This window comes from Microcaecilia unicolor, chromosome 2, assembly GCF_901765095.1.
Source record: "Microcaecilia unicolor chromosome 2, aMicUni1.1, whole genome shotgun sequence".
NCBI classification, from domain to species: domain Eukaryota; kingdom Metazoa; phylum Chordata; class Amphibia; order Gymnophiona; family Siphonopidae; genus Microcaecilia; species Microcaecilia unicolor.
This window is the reverse complement of record NC_044032.1, coordinates 211472262-211495740: the sequence shown is the minus strand read 5'-3', so window position 1 is coordinate 211495740 and position 23479 is coordinate 211472262. Positions and strand designations below refer to the sequence as shown.

At 43.3% G+C, this 23479-nt stretch overlaps 1 protein-coding gene across 1 annotated transcript in view; it reads right to left on the bottom strand.

The window, feature by feature from the left end:
* The window catches only part of DAPK1 (death associated protein kinase 1), a 314806-nt gene that overhangs the window by 93201 nt on the left and 198126 nt on the right, over positions 1 to 23479 (bottom strand). The window contains 1 exon segment of the mRNA XM_030193688.1: positions 1039 to 1158. Within this exon segment, the coding sequence (XP_030049548.1) occupies positions 1039 to 1158 (120 nt within the window).

Genomic DNA, 23479 nt, shown 5'->3' with positions numbered 1-23479 from the left:
GTCGGCTCACACAACAGCACTAGACCTGTCAGAAAATTCTGCACGTTCAAAGCAGATGCTCCTTTCTGTGCATCACACAGAATTCTCATTTTAATACTGATGTGCTCGTTGTAACACACTTGCATTGGATTATCAGTAGCTGCTACAGCAAACATAGTAGATGACGGCAGAGAAAGACCTGTATGGTCCATCCAGTCTGCCCAACAAGACAAAGTCATATGTGCTACTTTATGTGTATACCTGACCTTGATTTGTATCTTGAATTTTCAGGGCACAGACCGTTGAAGTCTGCCCAGCACTAGCCCCGCCTCCTTGATTTGTATCTTGAATTTTCAGGGCACAGACCGTAGAAGTCTGCCCAGCTCTAGTCCCGCCTTCCAACCACTAGCCCCTACCTCCCCCCACTGCTACCCAATCTACGCTAAGCTTCTGAGGATCCATTCCTTCTGAACAGGATTCCTTTATGTTTATCCCACGCATTTTTGAATTCCGTTACCATTTTCATTTCCACCACCTCCTGCGGTCAAAGCCATGAAGAACCCCTTTGTGATTAGATGCTAAATGTTTGCTTCAGACTGGCTTACAACCGGTCTAAAGCAAACGCTGCAAACACGGTAAGCTTTGTGCATCGGGGCCCAAAGTCTTCCTTCACCTGGTTGCTTTCAGCTAGAGATCATTTGAGATATCTGTTACAGAGCACCTTTCTTTGGACCACACTGCTTAATGTGTTAAACTCCGATAGTTATACTACCTCGCACTATATTGCAAACTCTAGGCTTTCAGAAGGATGACCAAAACTAAAAAAAAGTAGAATAGCTATAAAAATAGAGATGGACACCACAATGTGCTCCGACTTCAACTCAACTAAATTTCCCTATAGGAAACTAAGGTAAAAACAGATTCTTGGGGGCACACAGAGTATGCATATGCAGAAAGAGGGTAATGTTCACAGAGCCCTCCATCTGTGGCAGAAGTCTGAATGAAATTAGCATAAATTATTCAAAAAAGTACAGGCAACCAGTACTGAATATATTGTACCTTGTTAGGCTGATTGACGTCATAATTGGACAGAGATCCAAGCAGATGCTGCAAACCAGGAACATTGTCATCATTGATAGCATGAATAATTGCCTTCATGACAAAGGAATCTTCCTCATCCTTTAGGAAAGGGAAACAAAAAAACAACCACCCACTCAGCTGTAAGTTTACAAAACGAAATAGAACACTCCGGCTATGAGGAATATACCAAAAGACAGCGAAGTCTGTTCATGTTCAGCTACCAAACAATAGTGTTTAACAAGTACTTTGTTTTGTTGTGTTTTGATGGATGCAAAACACATTTTCATTTTTTTATGACTTGATTTTACTTCTAGTATTTCTGATCTTTTATCTGCTCATGAATCCTAGGATTTGTGGGAATATAAACGCTTTTAAATAAAATGTACCCTACAGGCCCCAAAGCCTCCTACACAGCAAATATGCAGTTATGCATCAGGGCTTTCATATTAAAAGATTCTTGTTTTTCTAACAGAAAACCCTTGCGTTCAAGACTACTTGACATCAAAGATGCCAATTTCATGGGTGCTTGAGCACCACCAATATTGAACAAATACCTTCACTGTGTCCCAGGGGTAAAATGTGATGGGTTTAGCACCCCCAGTCATTCCGAAAAGCTGGTTCCTTAAGTGGCATAACTCTCAATATCTTAACCTTGTCACAACAGACTACTTGGCAAATTAGAATTGCTCTGCCACCTAGAAAATGCCTTGCACACTACCCAATCACCACCAAGAAAGAGTAAGGTAGCTCTCAGCTACCTAGAAGTTAGTATGCACTTTAATCACCCCCCCACAAATAAAACTAGTTTAACATACATGTCAAAACTTAAACTGCTCTAACTTGTTTTGAGCTCTGTTTGTTTGAAAAGCATGTAACGATCACCAAGATATCTATAGCACGGAAAGCTGAAATGAACTACAGGATATTCCATAAAGGACTCAAATTTTTCAATTAGGGATTTTCTAATTTGCAAATGTACTATGTATTCAGCACAGAAAGATGTAGTTAAAACAAATTATAGCAGGCAAAAAGGAAAATAGGTTAACAAAACATCAAGGCAGTAGTCAGGCAGAGTCAATACCCATGTTAAGGGTATCTAGATTTAAAGTAGCAAGTTTTCAGAACTGCTGAAGTCCACAGAAACTAATGGTAGAGAAGAATCAAAAGGCTCTTTCCTAATGCAATACAGTATATAACCATCTTGGGTTTTACTCAATCTGTGTGTCGCTTTGATTTCTACTACTATTTTACAGCCCTCTACCTCCAGCGGGACATTTTCAATGTATCCATCACTTTTTTTTGTGAACTAGTATTGACTTATTTTTATGATACACTGCCTTTGCCAGTGCAAAATAGCTTCCAAGTGATATACAGTCAAAAAATAAACACAAGAGGTAGGGAAGATGAAAGACTGCACAGAAAAAGTATCCAAAACAAAGCAACACTGCAAAAACATTAGGAAAAAACAAACATCTGGTTAGTGACCAGAGAAAGATGTCTCCAGCTTTGAATAAAAAAAAAAAAAAAAGTGCTCTTCACACAATTATGCTGGCAAGGAATTCCCAAGCACAGCAGCTAGACAGGAGAAAAACATCTGGCATGAGTAATCAAATCTCAACACTCTAAAGGGACAGACAAAAGATATCCTTGCAAAGATCTCAGGGGATGCACAGGACTACAGGAAAAGAGAAGGGAGTCTAGGTAAATTGAAACCCCTGTGGCAAGAGCGCAAAAAGACAACTGCAGGATTTTAAATTTGATTCTACTTACAGCCAATGTTTTCCTTCAGGAGAGATTTAACATGGTAGGAACATTAGGATTTATAAAAATTTTAACTCTGGTATTCTGCAGGAGTTGAAGTCGCCAAACATGGACTGAGGGGACACCCACCAGTAAAGAGATACAATAGTCAAGGGCATAAAATTACAATTTTTAAAGCTTATTTAAGGATTACCTAAGGCAGGCTTGTCCAAGTCCAATCTTCGAGGGCTTCAAACAAGACAGGTTTTCAGGATATCCCTAATGAACATACATGACATATCTCCATACAATGGATATAGTGGGCATGCAAGTCTCTTGTGCATATTTCATTAGGCTATCCTGAAAACCTGGCCTACTTGTAAGCCCTCAAGGACTAAACTTGGACAAGCCTGACCTAGGGGAACCAATCTTTGAGTATTTCTTTAGGCCATAAATGATCACTCTCAAACTTCATTAATACTTGTGGGGATTTTGAAAGTCTCTACTAGAGACTGCCTCTTCCTCTAATATACCATTAACTCCTTAAAATTAATTTCACATGGCTTTTGGTGTACACTGCGCTGTTTGGTAGTTCTTCTCTGAACTACTTCTACTCAGTGTGTGTACTTTCGGAGGTGTAGCCTCCAGAATTGAATGGAATATTCCAGATGAGATATTACTAACGACCTGTACAGAGGCATGATCATCTCCTGGATTTCTACTCTTCTCAATTATGTATGCACCCTAACACTTGTCCAGCTGTCACTGTCAGTCTTTTCTTCAAGAAATCTTCAAGAGTGAAAGGACAGAGAACAAATGGGATGAAGAAATAAAAAAAAAAGTTAATGAAAAACAGTACTGAGCAGTGCTTGAAGGAATAAAAGTTTAGGGGAGATCTGCTTTATTTTTCAGTATTGATTATGAGGGTATTTCAAACAAGCTCAGCATATTTACAACTGAAGAGCCAGCAAAACACAAAGATTCTGTGTGAGCAGCAAAGAACTATGCCCCCCAATGGGACACACTTTTAAAATACTGCAAGCCAAATTCTTTTGGCAAAAACATTCCCTTGTAGAGAGCAGCACAGTTACGCTCTAACTTTTCATTTATAAGCTTGGAGCTGTGCTTAATGAAAGGAATTAATCTCATTTGCTAATGGGTTTTTAAACGTAATCCTCTAATATGCAGTGACCTGGTACAAATATTTCTCACCATCCACAGTCAAAGTAAACAGAATACAAAGGCATATGAGGATCGATCCTATGGCTTGTCTAGTCTTTCTGATTTTCTTCCTTTTCCATGACAGATCAGAGCTCATCTCTTCTGTCCCTTCACTTCCTGCCCACCATGAACCCTTCTGAGCACATGCAGACTTTCTTCAAAATTCATTACTGCTTTTGTCTTCAGCCTGCTCACCACCACCACCCCTTTTCCTGGGAGACTATTCCACATGAAAAAGTTTTGCACCTTATTCAAGAATTCCTCTGTTTATATTCTGGACTTGTACAAGACCAGCAGTTCTTTGTAATTTAGGTTAACAGCCACCAAAACGACAAGAATGTATCGATGCCCTCCTCACTTGATTCAAAGGCTTCAAAGCAGAGTTGGGCAGACTGAATAGACCGTTCAGGTCTTTATCTGCTGTCACTTACTATGAATAAATATGTTAACCATAGTAACACAGTAGAAAACATTTTGAAAGGAAACCATTCAGGAGGTAGGAAATTCCTTCACCTGATTTAATTGTTTTCTCCCCTGCCCATCATTTACCTTGATGCATAATTTTAATTTGGAATTAACACAATATTTGTGGATTTCTGCTTGCCTGCTTTTATGATGCCTGTTCGCTCCCTCCCCCACCCAATCCTACAAAATAAATGTTACTTATAGATAAAGTCAGTTGCAACTGAATAACCAAGGAGGAAAACCACCTCAGCATCAAGGTAAAATTCTCTTAAGTTTTAACTGTCTTTTTTTTTTTTTTTTTTTTTTGCTACCTTTGATTTTTATGACTCTACAAAATAACATATGGTTAACCAGAATCTAGGAGTTGTTACATGGACATGGTGATTGGTCCCCTAGAACTTCAACATGTTAGTAATTGACTTCCCACATGCTATACCCCCACATTTAGACTAGCATCTGGCTGCAGAGTGTCTGCATGCAGTTTTCCTCTGCCAGCACCATGCTCAAAGTTGAGAAATGGAGAGGAATAGCAGTACATACATCAGGCATTAGGGCTCTGTACCTACATGCTGAACATCTTGCACTTAACCAGACCACGTCTCCTAAGCTCATTTACAGAAAGTGAACACCGAGGGAGCGGCACAGCCACAAGTAGGCCTGGGACTGTCCTCTTTCAACTCAGGCCCACCTAGCAGTGGCATACTTATTTATTTAGTTATTTATTGCATTTGTATCCCACATTTTCCCACCTTTTTGCAGGCTCAATGTGGCTTACAATACATCATGAATTGTGGAAATTTGTAGAAAAGTATACATTTAGTATTGCAAAAGAATCTTGGGTAGCGTGATAATAAAACATGATCATATTATAACACATAATAGAGTAGGATAGTTCTAGTTACATGTGGAAGAGTTCACATGTGTTGATCATTGTGGTATGTTTTGTCAAAGAGGTGGGTCTTCAGTAGTTTGCGGAAGTTAGTCAGTTCATAGATCGTTTTTGAGTTGCGTGGTAAAGCGTTCCAGAATTGTGTGCTCAAGTAGGAAAAGGTTGACGCATGTATTAGTTTGTATTTTAGACCTTTGCAATTGGGGAAGTGAAGATTAAGGAATGTGCGGGATGATTTTTTAGCATTCCTGGGTGGTAGATCTATCAGATCTGTCATGTAGGCTGCGCCGTCACCGTGGATGATTTTGTGAACTAGAGTGCATATTTTGAACGTGATGCGTTCCTTGAGTGGGAGCCAGTGTAACTTTTCTCGTAAGGGCTTAGCACTTTCATATTTTGTTTTACCAAATACGAGTCTAGCTGCAGTGTTCTGGGCTGTCTGAAGTTTCCTGAGTATTTGCTCCTTGCAGCCAGCATAGATTGCGTTACAGTAGTCTAGATGACTGAGTACCATTGACTGAACCAGGTTGCGAAAGACGGTCCTTGGGAAGTAAGGTCTTACTCTTTTTAATTTCCACATTGAGTAGAACATCGTTTTGGTTTTGTTTTTCGCGTGACTCTCAAGTGTTAGGTGTCGGTCAATAGTAACTCCAAGAATTTTTAGGGTTTCCGAAATTGGGAGGTTCAGTTTTGGTGTGCTAATGGTGGTGAATTTGTTAGTGTAGATGGCAGGAATCCCCAAGTCCCCATCAGCTAAATACATGTACCGTGCACTGTAACTCCCCTTAGACAACCTTGGTAGTGCTCTCAAGCCAACAGTGCTGGCACACCGCAAATGCTCAGGTCACGTGTGGGGTGCTGGCATCAGCATCTGGGAGTGCTGCAGTTGTCTGAGGGAAGTTATGGCAGATTGTGGATGTCTTCAGATGGTGAGGCCTGGCAATTCCTGCCAACTATAGTATTTAATTTTTTTTTTTTAAGTTTTGGGGTGGGGTGGGGAAAAGGGCAGGTAGAGGGGAAATATGTAGTATCCACACATACTACCTGTTGGCCCACCCAAAATTTGCCATCTAGATACATCTCTGTTCTGAGGGCAAGAAATATCTTTTCATCTACTGCATCTATGTGCATTGTTAATCATTTGCTGTATTCCTACAATGATTTCCCAGTACACATAATTTGTATCGTGCTGCCCACATTGTCAATGCATTAAGTATAATGCACAACATTAAGAACACACACATACACCTTGCATCCAGTTACAGATCACTGAATAACTGATGCTCAAGTGAGCACAGAAAATCTTCCCTGGAAAAGTCAAATCTCTACCAAACTGGTGTAAATGTCTTTTTGCTGCTGCTGCTGCTACAGTAGTGGTGGTGGTAGGGGGTCATAAATCTCCCAATGCACAGCCATTCACACAGCTCAAAACTTCTACAGAGCTGAGGTCATTCGGAACACAGACACCCAAGTTTATGTATCATCCTGTTATAAAATTACATGAGTGAGTTTGGCAGAGGAGAGAAGACTGCAGAGAACAGATAAATATAAGTGCACATGCCTATAAATATTATCAATGTAGTTTTATTTATTAGGATTTACCACCTTTCAGAAGGAATTCACTCAAAAGGCAGTGTTCAGCAAGAATAAGTCAAGCATAAGAAATAGACAATTACAGCAGTAAAAATATTCAAACAGTAAAAGTATGGCATAGTATATACTACATTAAAATGTTGACACAATAAAAGATTTTAATAGATAGCATAGGGTGTAAGCAAAGATGAAACAGTAGTAAAAAAAAAAAAAATAAGGGACTAATTTAAAGAAAGTTGCAAATGAAGTCAGAAAGGTGCTTGAACATTATCTTAGCTAGGGTAGGAGTGGATAAACATGTCATACTATATAGTATGTGCAGCTAGTGTCATTCCTCTTGTGTCTGTGTGTGTCAAGTAAGTTATACTGGCTGTAACAGTAGCTCCAGTGAAACCACCATTTTCATCCATCCACTATCTTAAAAAGCATTTGCCCCAAACCTTTTAGGAAAGGCTGAATTTCAAAATACAGAAGTCCCCCACTCAACAAAATGAATAGCTCAAAATTAAGAGGGCAATTTTCAGCATAGGCAGCGGGGTCTGAAAATTCAAGTCAATATTCAAAAAGTCAGTAGTTTTCTCATTAAACTAATTTTGACCAAGACTTTGCACCTGCTTTAACTGGGGGCAGTTTTCTTCAGGTTACCCAAAGTGAATGTGCATGACAGATCTGCAAACACTTCCTGAACTACATACAAATCTCTCATATGCATATTCATTGTCGATATCCTGACAACTTCACTAGCTGGTTTTCCCCCAGGACAGGTTTGTGAACCACTGATTTAGCGGCATGCATTAGGACCACTATAACCAACTATAGTTTGATACTAAACATGTTTCAAAAATAAGCTTACACCACCACCAAGTACACATCTTGTAAATCTTACAAATACTGAGGCATCACAAAATACATTGTTAGTTCAGAGAACTTTGTTGAAAAATAGAAACAGAAAAATGACAGCAGATAAAGACTGCATAAGCCCAGGGATGGGCAACCTTGGTCCTTCAGGGCCACAACCCAGTCAGGTTTTCAGGATTTCCCAAATGAATATGCATGAGATCTTGCAGTGCATGCAAATAGATCTCACGTATATTCACTGGAGAAATCCTGAAAACCGACTGGGCTGCAGCCCTCAAGGACTGAGGTTACCCACCCCTGATAAAGCCTATCCAAGTCTGGACACGTCATAGAACTTGAGGAGCACAATGCTTTCCTATTAAACCAGGTGGTAATTCTGAGTCCCTATACTGTGTTTAATTTACTACCAAGATCAAGATGTAGCCCTGTGCGAATCAAGGGAGCTTATAAAGGAAAAACTCAAAATAATGGAATCTGTAGAACTCAAAACCAAGACCACAGAATTAGTTCTACATATACTTAAAAACTTAGTATTCGAAGGCAAATCTTGTGTATTTCAATGAAAGAATGGTGGAGAAAAAAAAAAAGACTTCAGTACTATCAGAGGCACCTCAGTTTGAAAGATACACCTTCATAAATAAAGAGAACCCCTTTTAATCACAAGTCTACAAAAAAATCTCCACATCCAAATAAATATTCATGAAACAAAAACAAGACCACCTTTCAAGAATACCAAAAAGATGAGACTCAATTTTATAGTGGGTATCTTGAAAAAATCATTACTTATCTTGGATGGCAGAAGTATTCCTTATCATATGCCTTTTTATATGTAGTAATAATTCACAGATATCCCAACAGGGAAGCCCTGTTTCGCCTTTATCAGGCTGTTTAAGGGGATGAAACTCCTTCAATCAGTAAACATCCAAGATCGCATATATTCTCCACCCAACTGTCTCTTGCCAAGTGTTCTAATTCTCATAGAGGCCAAGAACACTCCTAGAAGAGGTCACAGTACGAAGTTTCTCCAGGGCAGATTCTTGCATAACATCAGAAAGTAGTTCTTCATAGGATGTGTGGTGGACGGATGGAAGTTTCCTTCATTCCATCCCTTTCCCCCCCTCCCCACCCATTCTGAAGTAGCAGATGAGAGAAAAACAATGGAATTCATGTACAATGGATTCCCATATGTAAAAAGTGAGAGGAAAGCCAGAGACTACCTCTCTAGCAGCACTCCATGAAAGCTTCATTACTTTTATTGGTGACAACTAGGAGGCTATACTCTGTGACAGCCTGTATTTTTTTTCAGTCTTGTCAGCACCAATCACTAAGATCCTTCCCCTGCTCCTCAAAAAAGGGCCAAATATATTAATTGGACACACAAAAAAAGTTAGGACTTTTTTTTTTTTTTAATTAAAAAGGAAAATTCACATAAAATGCAAATATGTGACCTTCTCTAGGAAAACATGACTGAAGTCACCAGAAACAAAATAACAAGGATTTATTGAATTCTATTAGAGCAAACAATTTGTAATGCAACAGCCCAAGCCCTATCCTTTTAGGTGAAAAAAGTTGACGAAGTTCAAGCATGTGACTGCTTTTGGACTTATGACATGAAAATCAGCCATTTAATATTTTGGATCCACAACTTTTGTCACATTTTCCCAGATATGGCCAAATATATGGAAAATTAGGCAAATCCTACCTCTTTCTCCTTTGTTCAATGCACTTAAAATAATTAAAATTTCCAATGTGGCCAACAATGAAGCAAGTCTGATACTCCTGGACTAAAAACACCATGGGCCAGCCTCACAAAACTTTGGCTTTGAACGCCAAATCCACTCCAGCATATGCTGCAGGTCACTGTACTGTATATAAACAGGAATGTATGCACAAAGAGCAGCACTTACAAATCTAAAGCTGTTATTTTGACTAGATAAGCAAAAACCTCAGCCTTCGCAAACCTGCCTCTGCTCCTACTGCTTCCCTTGCTGTATTTACCTTAAGTTCTTTCTACTTCTACAATATGGATTAAAAAAGTGATTAAAAAAAACCTTGGAAATTTACTATAGAATAAGTAAGGTACATTCCTACCATGCAAAACACACAAATGTTCGAAAATGCAGCACCAATTGGCAGGGCACTCCTTCGCACAATCATGACATCAAGAACAGATTTAGAACAAGGATCAGGTGGAATTCCGTTACCAAAGAGATACAAGGCTAGTGAAAATGTACTAGGAGAGAAGCATGAAAGTGGGGAAAAGGAAGGAGCAAGTGAAAGAGGATGAATGGAAGAGGCACACAGAAAGAACTCATTAAGAGAAAAAGTGGCACAAGACACTTTGGAGGGGAAAATTCTGTATAGTATGTTTATACAGAGCAATACACTGATGCCAGCAGGACAAATTAAATAGATGGGAAAAATTAATGGGAAGCCAGAGCTATGTGAGAGGGGCAGGTACTTTCTGGAAAGAAAGAAAATGTAAATAAATGCAGAGGAATAGGCTAAGAATCATGTAAAAAAGCAGATTGAGAAAATGAGACAGAAGGAAAAAAAAAAGAAAAAAAAGGAGTGCATAAGGGGTAAAGGAAGAGGAAGAGGTGGGAAAAAAAGCACAAATGACCTGTGTTCAGTCTTTTTCTTATACTGCATTTTGTATTTAACATTCTCATTTGTTATGTCATCATGACAAACAAAGAGTTCTGGTTGCCATGGTCGCCATAACTTGGCACTTCCTGCTTTTGAATATTTGCACAAGAATACTAAACATGCTTCTTGAGACAAGGATCCAATGAAACCTTCCTTTAAATGAACACAATCCATACAGTAATAAACATCCAGGCTTCTGGAGCCATCTTCAAACCATATTTATGTTTGATTATGTAATTTGTATGATACTCAGAAGTGAAAAACTGGCAAACATCTAATATAGGTTATCTGAACAATTTAAATCTTGAAATATTTTGATGCCTTATTTAGTTGTTCAGTGGACTTTTTGGAAGGAAAAAAAATCCCCCAAACAAACAAACAAACCCCAGAGCAGTTTCAGAGTTCCTTGAATTAGTGAATTTGTGTACGATTTAAACAATGTAATTTTTCAACAGATGGTTTCCAATTGTACCTCAAAATTTGTTGGTCACTTTTTGTTAGTTTCCTCTAATAAATGGAAGTAATACCTCTCAAGATGTGGTTCCAGGGGCGATCCAACCATTAGGCCACTTGAGGCGGAGGCCTCAGGCGGCACTCTACAGAAGCAGCATCTCGGAGAGTGGCTTCACAGTGTTTTACCTCGTCACGACGTTCCAAACCCGGCAGCGATTGATTCCCTTTCGCTGCCCTGCTGCTGCCGGCATCCACCTCTTCCCTTTACTGCAGCTGCCCGAGTCTCTGCCAAAACAGGAAGTTACTTCAGAGATGTGGCCGCAGTAAAGTGAAGAGGCAGGTGCCGGCAGTGGCAGGGCAGCATATGTGAATCGATACTGGGTTTGGAATGACACCGTGACAAGGTAAACGCTGGGCGGGGTGGGTGGTGGTGGTGGTGGCATGTTAGCTCTGCCTCTGGCGGCATCTTGCCTTGGGTCGGCCCTGTGTGGTTCAAAGGGAAGAATGGAAGGAGATTGAAAATGAACACAGAGTGGATTTGAATAATTTAACAGCTTTTTTTTGGAAGACAGGGACATTCAACCTTATTGGTGATATTTGTGTTTGAGCAGGATTTCAATTCTCTTCATTTGTATTTTATAAAGATCTGAGGAATTGTTTTTTGGACAGAAAATTTGGATTTTTCCAGACACACATGAGAGAAGGAAGGCTTTTTTGGCTTTGAAGCAGCAAATTAAAGATCAGGGAGCTTCTTTTCTATTGAGTTATCCTTGTGGTAAATGTGTGATACATTATTTGAGGGTTAAATATGACTTTTGCTCCTAATCAGCATAAGTCTTATGTTGAATTAAAAAAACCTGTCTGCTTTCTATTTAAGTTTGCAGATAAATAATGACCTGGGAGTTAGCATGTTAATAGCCTTTCTCTCTTTTTTTTTTCTTGTCCTCATTATAGATCTCTGCTCCCCACTTTATTGTGGTCTAATTAAGAGTAGTCCGTTTTTCTTTATCTTCTAGCCAAAAAAAATATAATTTGGTGTTATTTCTTGAATTTATTATACGCTCTGTGTTTCTGTAACAAGTTTATTCTTGTGATAATTTGTTTTGAAATTCATAAATAAAGAATTTTTTTAAAAACCTGTTGGTGAAATTAGACTAATTTTCCAAGCAGATATATGAAAAAATTCAATTCACATAGACCCTAAATTAAACATTCAAATTGTTCAGACAGCTCTGTCCAGAAAACCTCAAAGACTTTTAGCCAAATGAGATAAGATGGATATTTGCACTACCCAGGATACTAGATTTTAACATACTATACATCAAGGTTTCCCAAACGGGATTGACTAATCAAATGTGGTCATAGCAATAGAAAGTGCAACATACAGTGTATCTGCCTGATATTTGTATTACAACCACCTTTGCCAGTTCAGCTATACTCAAAACTCTGTTTCAAGAGTACAACCACCACCCTCACTGCAGCATTTCTGAGTACAGTTTCTTCCTTTACAGAAGCTATTAATAATCAGGTCAATTAAGAGTCATTAAGAGTGGAACGTGCACTACGTACTTAAGAATGCAGTTCAAATACTGTGTGCGTACCATAAAAGACTTTTGCTAAAAGAAATGGATCCAATGTTGTTCTATACTAATTTAGTTACAAATATGTATTTTCTGTTTGTCTGAGTGTACAGCTCAAGTGACACAGAATACAGACACACCACACGTATGGATATACTATCTTATAAAGTCATGTTTAGCAAAAGCCAATCGCATCACAGTCTATGACATAAGAATGGTAATAGTAGGTTAAACCAAAAAGTCCATCAAGTCCAGTGGATAAACCAAAAAGTCCATCAAGCCTGTTTCCAACCGTAGCCAATCAAGAACACAAATACTTAGCAGGATCCCAAAGAGCACATCCATTCCTTGTTACTTACACCCAGGGATAAGCACTGGTTTTCCCAAATCTACCTGACCAAATAATGGTTTACTGACCTTTTCTCCAAGAACTTGTCTAAACCCCTTTTTACGTTCAGCCTTCATTACATATTCTGGTACAAATCCATAGCTTAATCCTGTGTTGAGGAGAAAAATACTTCCTCCAATTAGTTTTAGAAGCAATACTTATTAGCTTCATGGAATGTTCCCTAGTTTTAGTACTATTTAACAGGTTAAGCAACCTATGATCCAAAAAGGTAAGAGGGCCGTATATTGTTTATTAGCACATATCAGACCTTATAGATATTTGAATGCACTAACTACTGTCATACCTAGGACATTAACATACAGATGTGTGCAAGTAAAACTGTTAAGACACAAGCTTTTGGTAACATGTTCAGAGATATGAACATACAGTACATACATGAAACAAAAGCAACAGTTAGTCAAAACACATTTTACTGGTTTGTTTGTAAAGCGAATGCTACATACCTATAGAAGGTATTCTCAGAGGACAGCAGGCTGATTGTTCTCACTGATGGGTGACGTCCACGGCAGCCCCTCCAATCGGAAACTTCACTAGCAAAGGCCTTTGCTAGTCCTCGGGCGCCCATGCGCACCGCGCATGCGCGGCCGTCTTCCCGCCCGAACCGGCTCCTGTTCGTCAGTCCCATATGTAGCAAGACAAGACAAGGGAAGACACAACTCCAAAGGGGAGGCGGGCGGGTTTGTGAGAACAATCAGCCTGTTGTCCTCGGAGAATACCTTCTACAGGTATGTAGCATTCGCTTTCTCCGAGGACAAGCAGGCTGCCTGATCTCACTGATGGGGTATCCCTAGCCCCCAGGCTCACTCAAAACAACAAACAAGGTCAATTGGGCCTCGCAACGGCGAGGACATAACTGAGATTGACCTAACAATTTAACCAACTAACTGAGAGTGTAGCCTAGAACAGAATAAACATGGGCCTAGGGGGGTGGAGTTGGATTCTAAACCCCAAACAGAATCTGAAGCACTGACTGCCCGAACCGACTGTCGCGTCGGGTATCCTGCTGCAGGCAGTAATGAGATGTGAATGTATGGACAGATGACCACGTCACAGCTTTGCAGATCTCTTCAATAGTGGCTGACTTCAAGTGGGCCACTGACGCTGCAATGGCTCTAACATTATGAGCCGTGACATGACCCTCAAGAGCCAGCCCAGCCTGGGCGTAAGTGAAGGAAATGCAATCTGCTAGCCAATTGGATATGGTGCGTTTCCCCACAGCCACTCCCCTCTTGTTGGGATCAAAAGAAACAAACAATTGGGCGGACTGTCTGTTGGGCTGTGTCCACTCCAGATAGAAGGCAATGCTCTCTTGCAGTCCAATATGTGCAGCTGACGTTCAGCAGGGCAGGAATGAGGACGGGGAAAGAATGTTGGCAAGACAATTGACTGGTTCAGATGGAACTCCGACACAACCTTTGGCAAGAACTTAGGGTGAGTGCGGAGGACTACTCTGTTATGATGAAATTTGGTGTAAGGGGCCTGGGCTACCAGGGCCTGAAGCTCACTGACTCTACGAGCTGAAGTAACTGCCACCAAGAAAATGACCTTCCAGGTCAAGTACTTCAGATGGCAGGAGTTCAGTGGCTCAAAAGGAGGTTTCATCAGCTGGGTGAGAACGACATTGAGATCCCATGACACCGTAGGAGGTTTGACAGGGGGCTTTGACAAAAGCAAACCTCTCATGAAGCGAACAACTAAAGGCTGTCCTGAGATCGGCTTACCTTCCACACGGTAATGGTATGCACTGATTGCACTAAGGTGAACCCTTACAGAGTTGGTCTTGAGACCAGACTCAGACAAGTGCAGAAGGTATTCAAGCAGGGTCTGTGTAGGACAAGAGCGAGGATCTAGGGCCTTGTTGTCACACCAGATGGCAAACCTCCTCCATAGAAAGAAGTAACTCCTCTTAGTGGAATCTTTCCTGGAAGCAAGCAAGATGCGGGAGACACCCTCTGACAGACCCAAAGAGGCAAAGTCTATGCTCTCAACATCCAGGCCGTGAGAGCCAGAGACTGGAGATTGGGATGCAGAAGCGCCCCTTCGTCCTGTGTGATGAGGGTCGGAAAACACTCCAATCTCCACGGTTCCTCGGAGGATAACTCCAGAAGAAGAGGGAACCAGATCTGACGCAGCCAAAAAGGAGCAATCAGAATCATGGTGCCTCGATCTTGCTTGAGTTTCAACAAAGTCTTCCCGACCAGAGGTATGGGAGGATAAGCATACAGCAGACCTTCCCCCCAGTCCAGGAGGAAGGCATCCGATGCCAGTCTGCCATGGGCCTGAAGCCTGGAACAGAACTGAGGGACTTTGTGGTTGGCTCGAGATGCAAAGAGATCTACCAAGGGGGTGCCCCACACCTGGAAGATGTCGCACTACATGGGAATTGAGCGACCACTCATAATCCTGCTCTACCTGTTGGCCAGACTGTTGTTTACGCCTGCCAGATAAGTGGCTTGGAGCACCATGCCGTGACGGCGAGCCCAGAGCCACATGCTGACGGCTTCCTGACACAGGGGCGAGATCCGGTGCCCCCCTGCTTGTTGATGTAATACATGGCAACCTGGTTGTCTGTCTGAATTTGGATAATTTGGTGGGACAGCCGATCTCTAAAAGCCTTCAGAGCGTTCCAGACCGCTCGTAACTCCAGGAGATTGATCTGCAGATCGCGTTCCTGGAGGGACCAGCTTCCCTGGGTGTGAAGCCCATCGACATGAGCTCCCCACCCCAGGAGAGACGCATCAGTAGCCAGCACTTTTTGTGGCTGAGGAATTTGGAAAAGATGTCCCAGAGTCAAATTGGACCAAATCGTCCACCAATACAGGGATTTGAGAAAACTCGTGGACAGATGGATCACGTCTTCTAGATCCCCAGCACCCTGAAACCACTGGGAAGCTAGGGTCCATTGAGCAGATCGCATGTGAAGACGGGCCATGGTAGTCACATGAACTGTGGAGGCCATGTGGCCCAGCAATCACAACATCTGCCGAGCAGTGATCTGCTGGGACGCTCGCACCTGCAAGACGAGGGACAACAAGTTGTTGGCTCTCGTCTCTGGGAGATAGGCATGAGCCATCCGCGAATCCAGCAGACCTCCTATGAATTCTAGTCTCTGCACTGGGAGAAGGTAGGACTTTGGATAATTTATCACAAACCCCAGTAGATCCAGGAGGCGAATAGTCATCTGCATGGACTGTAGAGCTGCCTCGGATATGTTCTTCACCAGCCAATCGTCGAGATAAGGGAACACATGCACTCCCAGTCTGTGAAGCGCCGCTGCTACTACAGCCAGGCACTTCGTGAACACTCTGGGCGCAGAGGCGAGCCCAAAGGGTAGCACACAGTACTGGAAGTGACGTGTGCCCAGCTGAAATCGCAGATACTGCCTGTGAGCTGGCAGTATCGGGATGTGCGTGTAGGCGTCCTTCAAGTCCAGAGAGCATAGCCAGTCGTTTTCCTGAATCATGGGAAGAAGGGTGCCCAGGGAAAGCATCCTGAACTTTTCCTTTACCAGATATTTGTTCAGGGCCCTTAGGTCTAGGATGGGACGCATCCCCCCTGTTTTCTTTTCCACAAGGAAGTACCTGGAATAGAATCCCAGTCCTTCCTGCCCGGATGGCACGGGCTCGACCGCATTGGCGCTGAGAAGGGCGGAGAGTTCCTCTGCAAGTACCTGCTTGTGCTGGAAACTGTAAGACTGAGCTCCCGGTGGGCAATTTGGAGGCTTGGAGGCCAAATTGAGGGTGTATCCTTGCCGGACTATTTGAAGAACCCACTGATCGGAGGTTATGAGAGGCCACCTTTGGTGAAAAACTTTTAACCTCCCCCCGACTGGCAGATCGCCCGGCACTGACACGTTGATGTCGGCTATGCTCTGCTGGAGCCAGTCAAAAGCTCGCCCCTTGCTTTTGCTGGGGAGCCGAGGGGCCTTGCTGAGGCACACGCTGCTGACGAGAGCGCGCGCGCTGGGGCTTAGCCTGGGCCGCAGGCTGTCGAGGAGGAGGATTGTACCTACGCTTACCAGAAAAGTAGGGAACAGTCTTCCTTCCCCCATAAAAACGTCTACCTGTGGAGGTAGAAGCTGAAGGCTGCCGGCGGGAGAACTTGTCGAAAGCAGTATCCCGCTGGTGGAGCTGCTCTACCACCTATTCGACCTTCTCTCCAAAAATATTGTCCGCACGGCAAGGCGAGTCCGCAATCCGCTGCTGGATCCTATTCTCCAGGTCGGAGGCACGCAGCCATGAGAGTCTGCGCATCACCACACCTTGAGCAGCGGCCCTGGACGCAACATCAAAGGTATCATATACCCCTCTGGCCAGGAATTTTCTGCACGCCTTCAGCTGCCTGACCACCTCCTGAAATGGCTTGGCTTGCTCAGGAGGGAGCTTGTCCACCAAGCCCGCCAACTGCCGCACATTGTTCCGCATGTGTATGCTCGTGTAGAGCTGGTAAGACTGAATTTTGGCCACGAGCATAGAGAAATGGTAGGCCTTCCTCCCAAAGGAGTCTAAGGTTCTAGAGTCCTTGCCCGGGGGCGCCGAAGTCTGCTCCCTACAACTCTTAGCCTTCTTTAGGGCCAAATCCACAACTCCAGAGTCGTGAGGCAACTGAGTGCGCATCAGCTCTGGGTCCCCATGGATCCGGTACTGGGACTTGATCTTCTTGGGAATGTGGGGATTGCTTAGAGGCTTGGTCCAGTTCACCAGCAATGTCTTTTTTAGGACATGATGCATGGGTACTGTGGACGCTTCCTTAGGTGGAGAAGGATAGTCCAGGAGCTCAAACATTTCAGCCCTGGGCTCGTCCTCCACAACCACCGGGAAGGGGATGGCCGTAGACATCTCCCGGACAAAGGCCGCAAAAGACAGACTCTCGGGAGGAGAAAGTTGCCTTTCAGGGGAGGGAGTGGGATCAGAAGGAAGGCCATCAGACTCCTCGTCAGAGAAATATCTGTTGTCCTCCTCCTCCTCCCACGAGGCCTCACCATCGGTATCAGACACAAGTTCATGAACCTGTGTCTGAAGCCGTGCCCGGCTCGACTCCGTGGAAACACGGCCATGGTGTGAGCGTCGAGAGGTAGACTCCCTCGCCCGCACCAGCGAAGCTCCCTCCACCGACGTCGTCGGGGAGCCTTCCTGGGAGGCGACCGCAGTCGGTACCGCAAGCGGCACCGATGTCGGAGACCTCACCCCTGGCAAGGGGCCAGCCGGCGCCTCACTCGACGGTACCGGTGGCGCAAGCACCCCCGGTACCGGAGGGGAAGGGCGTAACAGCTCTCCCAGGATCTCTGGGAGAACGGCCCGGAGACTCTCGTGCAGGGCGGCTGTGGAGAAAGACATGGAAGCCGATGCAGGTGTCGAAGTCAGAGTCTGTTCCGGGCGTGGAGGCTGTTCCGGGCTGTCCAAGGTGGAGCGCGTTGACACCTCCTGAACAGAGGGTGAGCAGTCCTCCCGGTGCCGATGCCTACTGGGTGCCAACTCCCTCGGCGACCCAGAGCTCTCGGTACCAACGCGGGAAGGAGACCGGTGTCGACGCTTCTTTGATTTTTTCAAACGAAGCATGTCACCGGAGCTTCCCGGTACCGACGAGGAGGACGTAGAATCCAGCCGTCGCTTCCTCGGGGCCAAGGCCGAAGAAGGTCGGTCTCGTGGGGGCTGTACCGCAGGAGCCCTCAGGGTAGGGGGAGACCCACCCGAAGGCTCACCGCCACCAGCAGGGGAATGGACAGCCCTCACCTGCACTCCAGTCGAAGCACCACCGTCCGACGACATCAGCACTAGTGGAGGTCCCAGTACAACCGACGCCGACGCAGCCTTCCGATGTCTCGGCCCCGACGATGCAGAGGGTCGATGCCTCGATGCAATCGATACAGTCGCGGCCGAGGGTGGAGGTCTTGACGCTGTCGATGTCGACGCACTTGATACTCCTGGTGACGATGCCGACGAAGAGCCCGAGAACAAAACGTTCCACTGGGCCAATCTTGCTACTTGAGTCTTTTTCTGTAAAAGGGCACAAAGACTGCAGGCCTGCGGGTGGTGCCCAGCCCCCAGACACGACGCGTGCCTATCAGTGAGCGAGATTACCCGGGCGCACTGGGTGCACTTCTTGAAGCCGCTGGGAGACTTCGATGACATGGGCGGAAAAATCACGCCGGCGAAATCGAAACTCGTAATTGCGGTAAGGCACCAAAAAGAGGGGGAGAAAAAAACTCGACCCGAGGCCTCAAAGGGGCCTACTCCGAAAACGAAAGAAAACTTATCGGGGCCAAAAACTAGAAATACGGGGAAGGGAATAAGACCGAAAGGCCCTTCTCCGAAATCCCTTTTTTTTTTTTTTTTAGCGAAAAAGTCAAAAGACGCGCGAAGGTCAACTTAAGTGGCGCGAACGGCGCAAACACGACCGTACCGAGCGCGGACAAAAGAAGACTGACGAACACGAGCCGGTTCGGGCGGGAAGACGGCCGCGCATGCGCGCGCGAGGACTAGCAAAGGCCTTTGCTAGTGAAGTTTCCGATTGGAGGGGCTGCCGTGGACGTCACCCATCTGTGAGAACAAGCAGCCTGCTTGTCCTCGGAGAATTCAGAAATACTATATTTAAGTTTTCACGTTAAAAAAATATTTAAAAATGAAATGCAGCTGTTTAATCACTGAAACCCTGACTGGCTAGGGGGTACTTTAGAGATTGAAAAACATTGAGCTAAAGAACCAACCTTAATTCTTCCAATCACAATATCCAAGTCTTAGCTCAGTTTCCCAATGTTCAAAATCTTGAGTTATTAGTTCTTTGGGACAGACATTGAAACCACTTAAAGCACTTGTTCAATTATGAGCCACTGCATGGCCTCAAAGTCATGTGCATGTTCCACGCAGTGGTGAACTATAGGAGCTGACATTACTCTATTTTCTAACCTGCTGCGATGTTCGTTTAATCTTTGTTTAATTGACAAATTAGAGATTAAACGAACATCGCAGCAGGTTAGAAAATAGAGTAATGTCAGCTCCTATAGTTCACCACTGCGTGGAACATGCACATGACTTTGAGGCCATGTAGTGACTCATAACTGAACAAGTGCCATTGAAATTCCAAGGTGATCAGGATGCCTATTTGGCTCTATGTGAGCAATTTTGGGTCTTTGAGTTAGATTCACAGACTTAATGACTTCATTGAATGGAATGCCACTATCTGATTGGACGTTATTAGTGATGTCAACATGCATCTGACGTTAGCTTGTTCTAAGAGATGCGCTCGCCACGCTCTAAACTTTAGAACGGAGGACCTTTTGCGATATTAGCACTGGCGTCCCTGAGGAACAAATTTTGAAACAGGAACTCTTGTAGGCGGTTGGCAACTTACAGTGCAACAGCGAACAAACCTTATCCAGATAAGTTCACTCCTGTCAGCTTAAAATGTTCCAGTGCTTGCATTTATCCATTTATTACAGTTCTTATTTTTGTCCACTTGCTTGAACTTTCTCTAAGGGAAAATTTACACCCTATGGATTAGAGGGTCCTATTTGTTGTGTTTTTAGGGATTGACTTTTTTGGCTCTGGTCTGAGCAGTCATGGAGACAAAGTTTACCGTGACTAAATTCCAAACCTTATCTGTTTCTCACTTACCCAATTTCTACATTTCAGGCACAAAATAGCTTGCCCTTATCTCCCTATAAAGGTCAATTAATGACAACCAATGATCCAAAAGGGAAACCATGTTTACCAGAGGGATTGAGGTCAGAGATATGCAACTGAATATCAGCGGCATAATTTCTAACCAATACACAGTTATATGCAGACTATTAAATACTCATGACAAGGCCAAACCTGCAGTATTCCAGATGCAGAGATTCAGCCATGGAGTGCTTTTACTGAGATCAGTTTTCCAAAAATGATAAAACTAATTCATGATGAAGTTTAGTTAAAAAAAATTATGGGTAAGTTACTAAGGCCTATAGCTCTCCAACTGTGTGCTTAAGTATCTGCCACCAAAACTAACACAGTAAACAACGGTAGATAAAGAACCACATGGCCTATCTAATCTGCCCAATAAGGCAAGTACAACCTTCCACATCAAATACTTCAGACCAGAGACCAAAGGCTCTAAAAGGGGCTTTTGTCAGTTAGATTAAAGCCATGTTTAGATCCAATGACGCTGCAGGAGGCTTCAAATATTACACCCTGTATGAATCACAGAACTGAGGGTTACACACAAATGGGTATCCCTCATACATAACTGTGGTATGTGCCCAGACCCTGAAATATGTAGGAAGTACTCTGTTTCTGTGTAGGGAAAACATCTAAAGTTTTGCCCTCGCATCAGATTGCATATTTTCTGTAAAATATGGTTTTACGGGTACTAAACTGGAGAGCCCATAACAAGAAATTACTCCAGTCTCGATGCCCAAGCCATGAAGGCAAGGGATTTGAGGCTGAAATGAGGCAGCTTTACTTTATCTATGACATTAAGGCTGGAAATATAGTCCATTTTTAAAGGCTAGATCTTGAAGTAGCAGAAATTAGATCTGTTTTGGCCAAGAGGAAGATGTGAAAAATATAACCCCTTGGCCTCTGAATTTTAATACTTTCCCAAATAGAGGAATTAGTTTATACATACAGAAATGCCCTTGACCACTGAAGAGAACGGATGCCCATAGCTAGACTGCTTTCTGATACCCTTCTAGAACAGAATGTTATCACCATTCTGTTCTTAGCAGCTGTTGACACATAATTGTGTTTTCCCCTCAGACAGAAAACCTCATTTTACACCCTGATCCCGAAACTCCCTATAAGAGGTTAATTTGGCTCAAAAGGCAGTTTCATAAAGGGATGAAAGGTTGACATTAAGATCCCATGGCATAAGGTTTCTGCAATGATAAGAAACCCCTCATGAAATGACAAATAAGTGGGCAGCTGTCCATCAATCCGAGTATGATATGCTGAAAGAACACCAAGATGCACTCTGATAAAGTCTCTGACAAAGATGGTATAAATAGCTTACATAACTTGGACAGTGACTGGGTATGAGAATTTGTGAAGCACCAGACAGAAAATTTTCTTCCTTCTGAAGGAATAGGTGTGCCTGGTGAACTGTTACCTTACAATACTTAAAATGTCTTGAGTACGTATTGGAAGGCCTAGTACTGTGATTAAGTACTGCTCAGTTCCACCACAGAATGCTACTGCTTTGAATTTAGCAAGAAGGAGGCAGTCCTCATCTTGTGCGAAAAAGTTGCAGGGCGGATGGACCATTAAGCACTTTAGCACAGAAAACCAGCTTTGACAATAGTGGGGGTCATCATGCTTAGCCTCTGCTGAAACATGTGTAAATCTTTGCTCTATGCCTACCCTCCCCCACCACACCCCAAATCCCATTCATACCAGAAGCCAGTTCCAGAGAATTACTAAATCATTTGGATGTTATTTGCTATGACAAAATCCTACATAGTCTGTGCTTCCAGGCAGAAACAGAGATCTTGTTGCTCCTTTCTTGTGGATGTAAAACTTGGCCACATGACTGACTGAACTAAAATCAAGCAGCCATAAATAAGATGGATCAAGACTTGAGGGGCATAAATTATGGCTTGGAGTGCCAGAAGAATAACTTGAACTTTTGGATTTTTGGACAGGTCCCTTGAATGAGTGTAAGTGGGTCTTCATGTGCTAGAGGCATCTATTGTCAGGATAGATTGATATTCTAGCAGCGTAAAGGAAATACTGAGGTTGCTGTTTGACATTCACCACTGCAATATATTTCATAACTGAAAGGAAGGATGACAGACAGAGGTTGGGTGTGCAGGTTTGAGTAGAACATGAAACCCCACCAAGGTAGTCTCATTTTCAGATAAGTAAATCCTGTGTACTGCAGCAGCGATATAAACCAATACAGTGGAACCACGATATAATGTGCCACACAATAACACGAATCTGCATATAACACGAACGTCCTGGCTTCCCCACTTTTTTTTTTTTTTTAAACATACAGCTCTCCTTTTGTAACAGATCAGTTTTTGGTTCAATCCTGTTCATGTTCTATTGACCCTGCTGTAACACGACATTGCATTAACAGAATGACATTTTATTGATCGCAATCATAGCAATATATCAGGGTTCCACTGCATTTCTAAGCAGGCTCTGCCTGTGACTTTGTAAGAGTCTGCATATGGCAGACATGTCGGATCAAGGAGTACAATCTGTTTGGTTGCAGAAATACCTGTGTTTTGTGTCTAGAATACTATACTGAAGTGCAAACTACTTAGATATTTTTATTGACTTTGTGGTAAATCAAATAAAGTTGATGGCAACTATTTCATGAACAAAAAGCAGTTTGTAGGGTGGAAGGTCAACTGCTGGAAGCTGATAAAGCACAGACTTCTGAAGCAGGTGAATTGTCATTCCTCAGGAGTAATTCTAGGATTGGTGACATGATGTCAAAAGGCAATTATTGGGGGGGGGGGGGGGGGGGGAAGAGAACAAAAAAATAAAAACACAATACAGTCTTGACTGTGAAAATGTGCAACTGCAACCCTAAGGCATTCAGTGAAATTTGTCAGTGACACAAGGCTGAAAGGGAGGA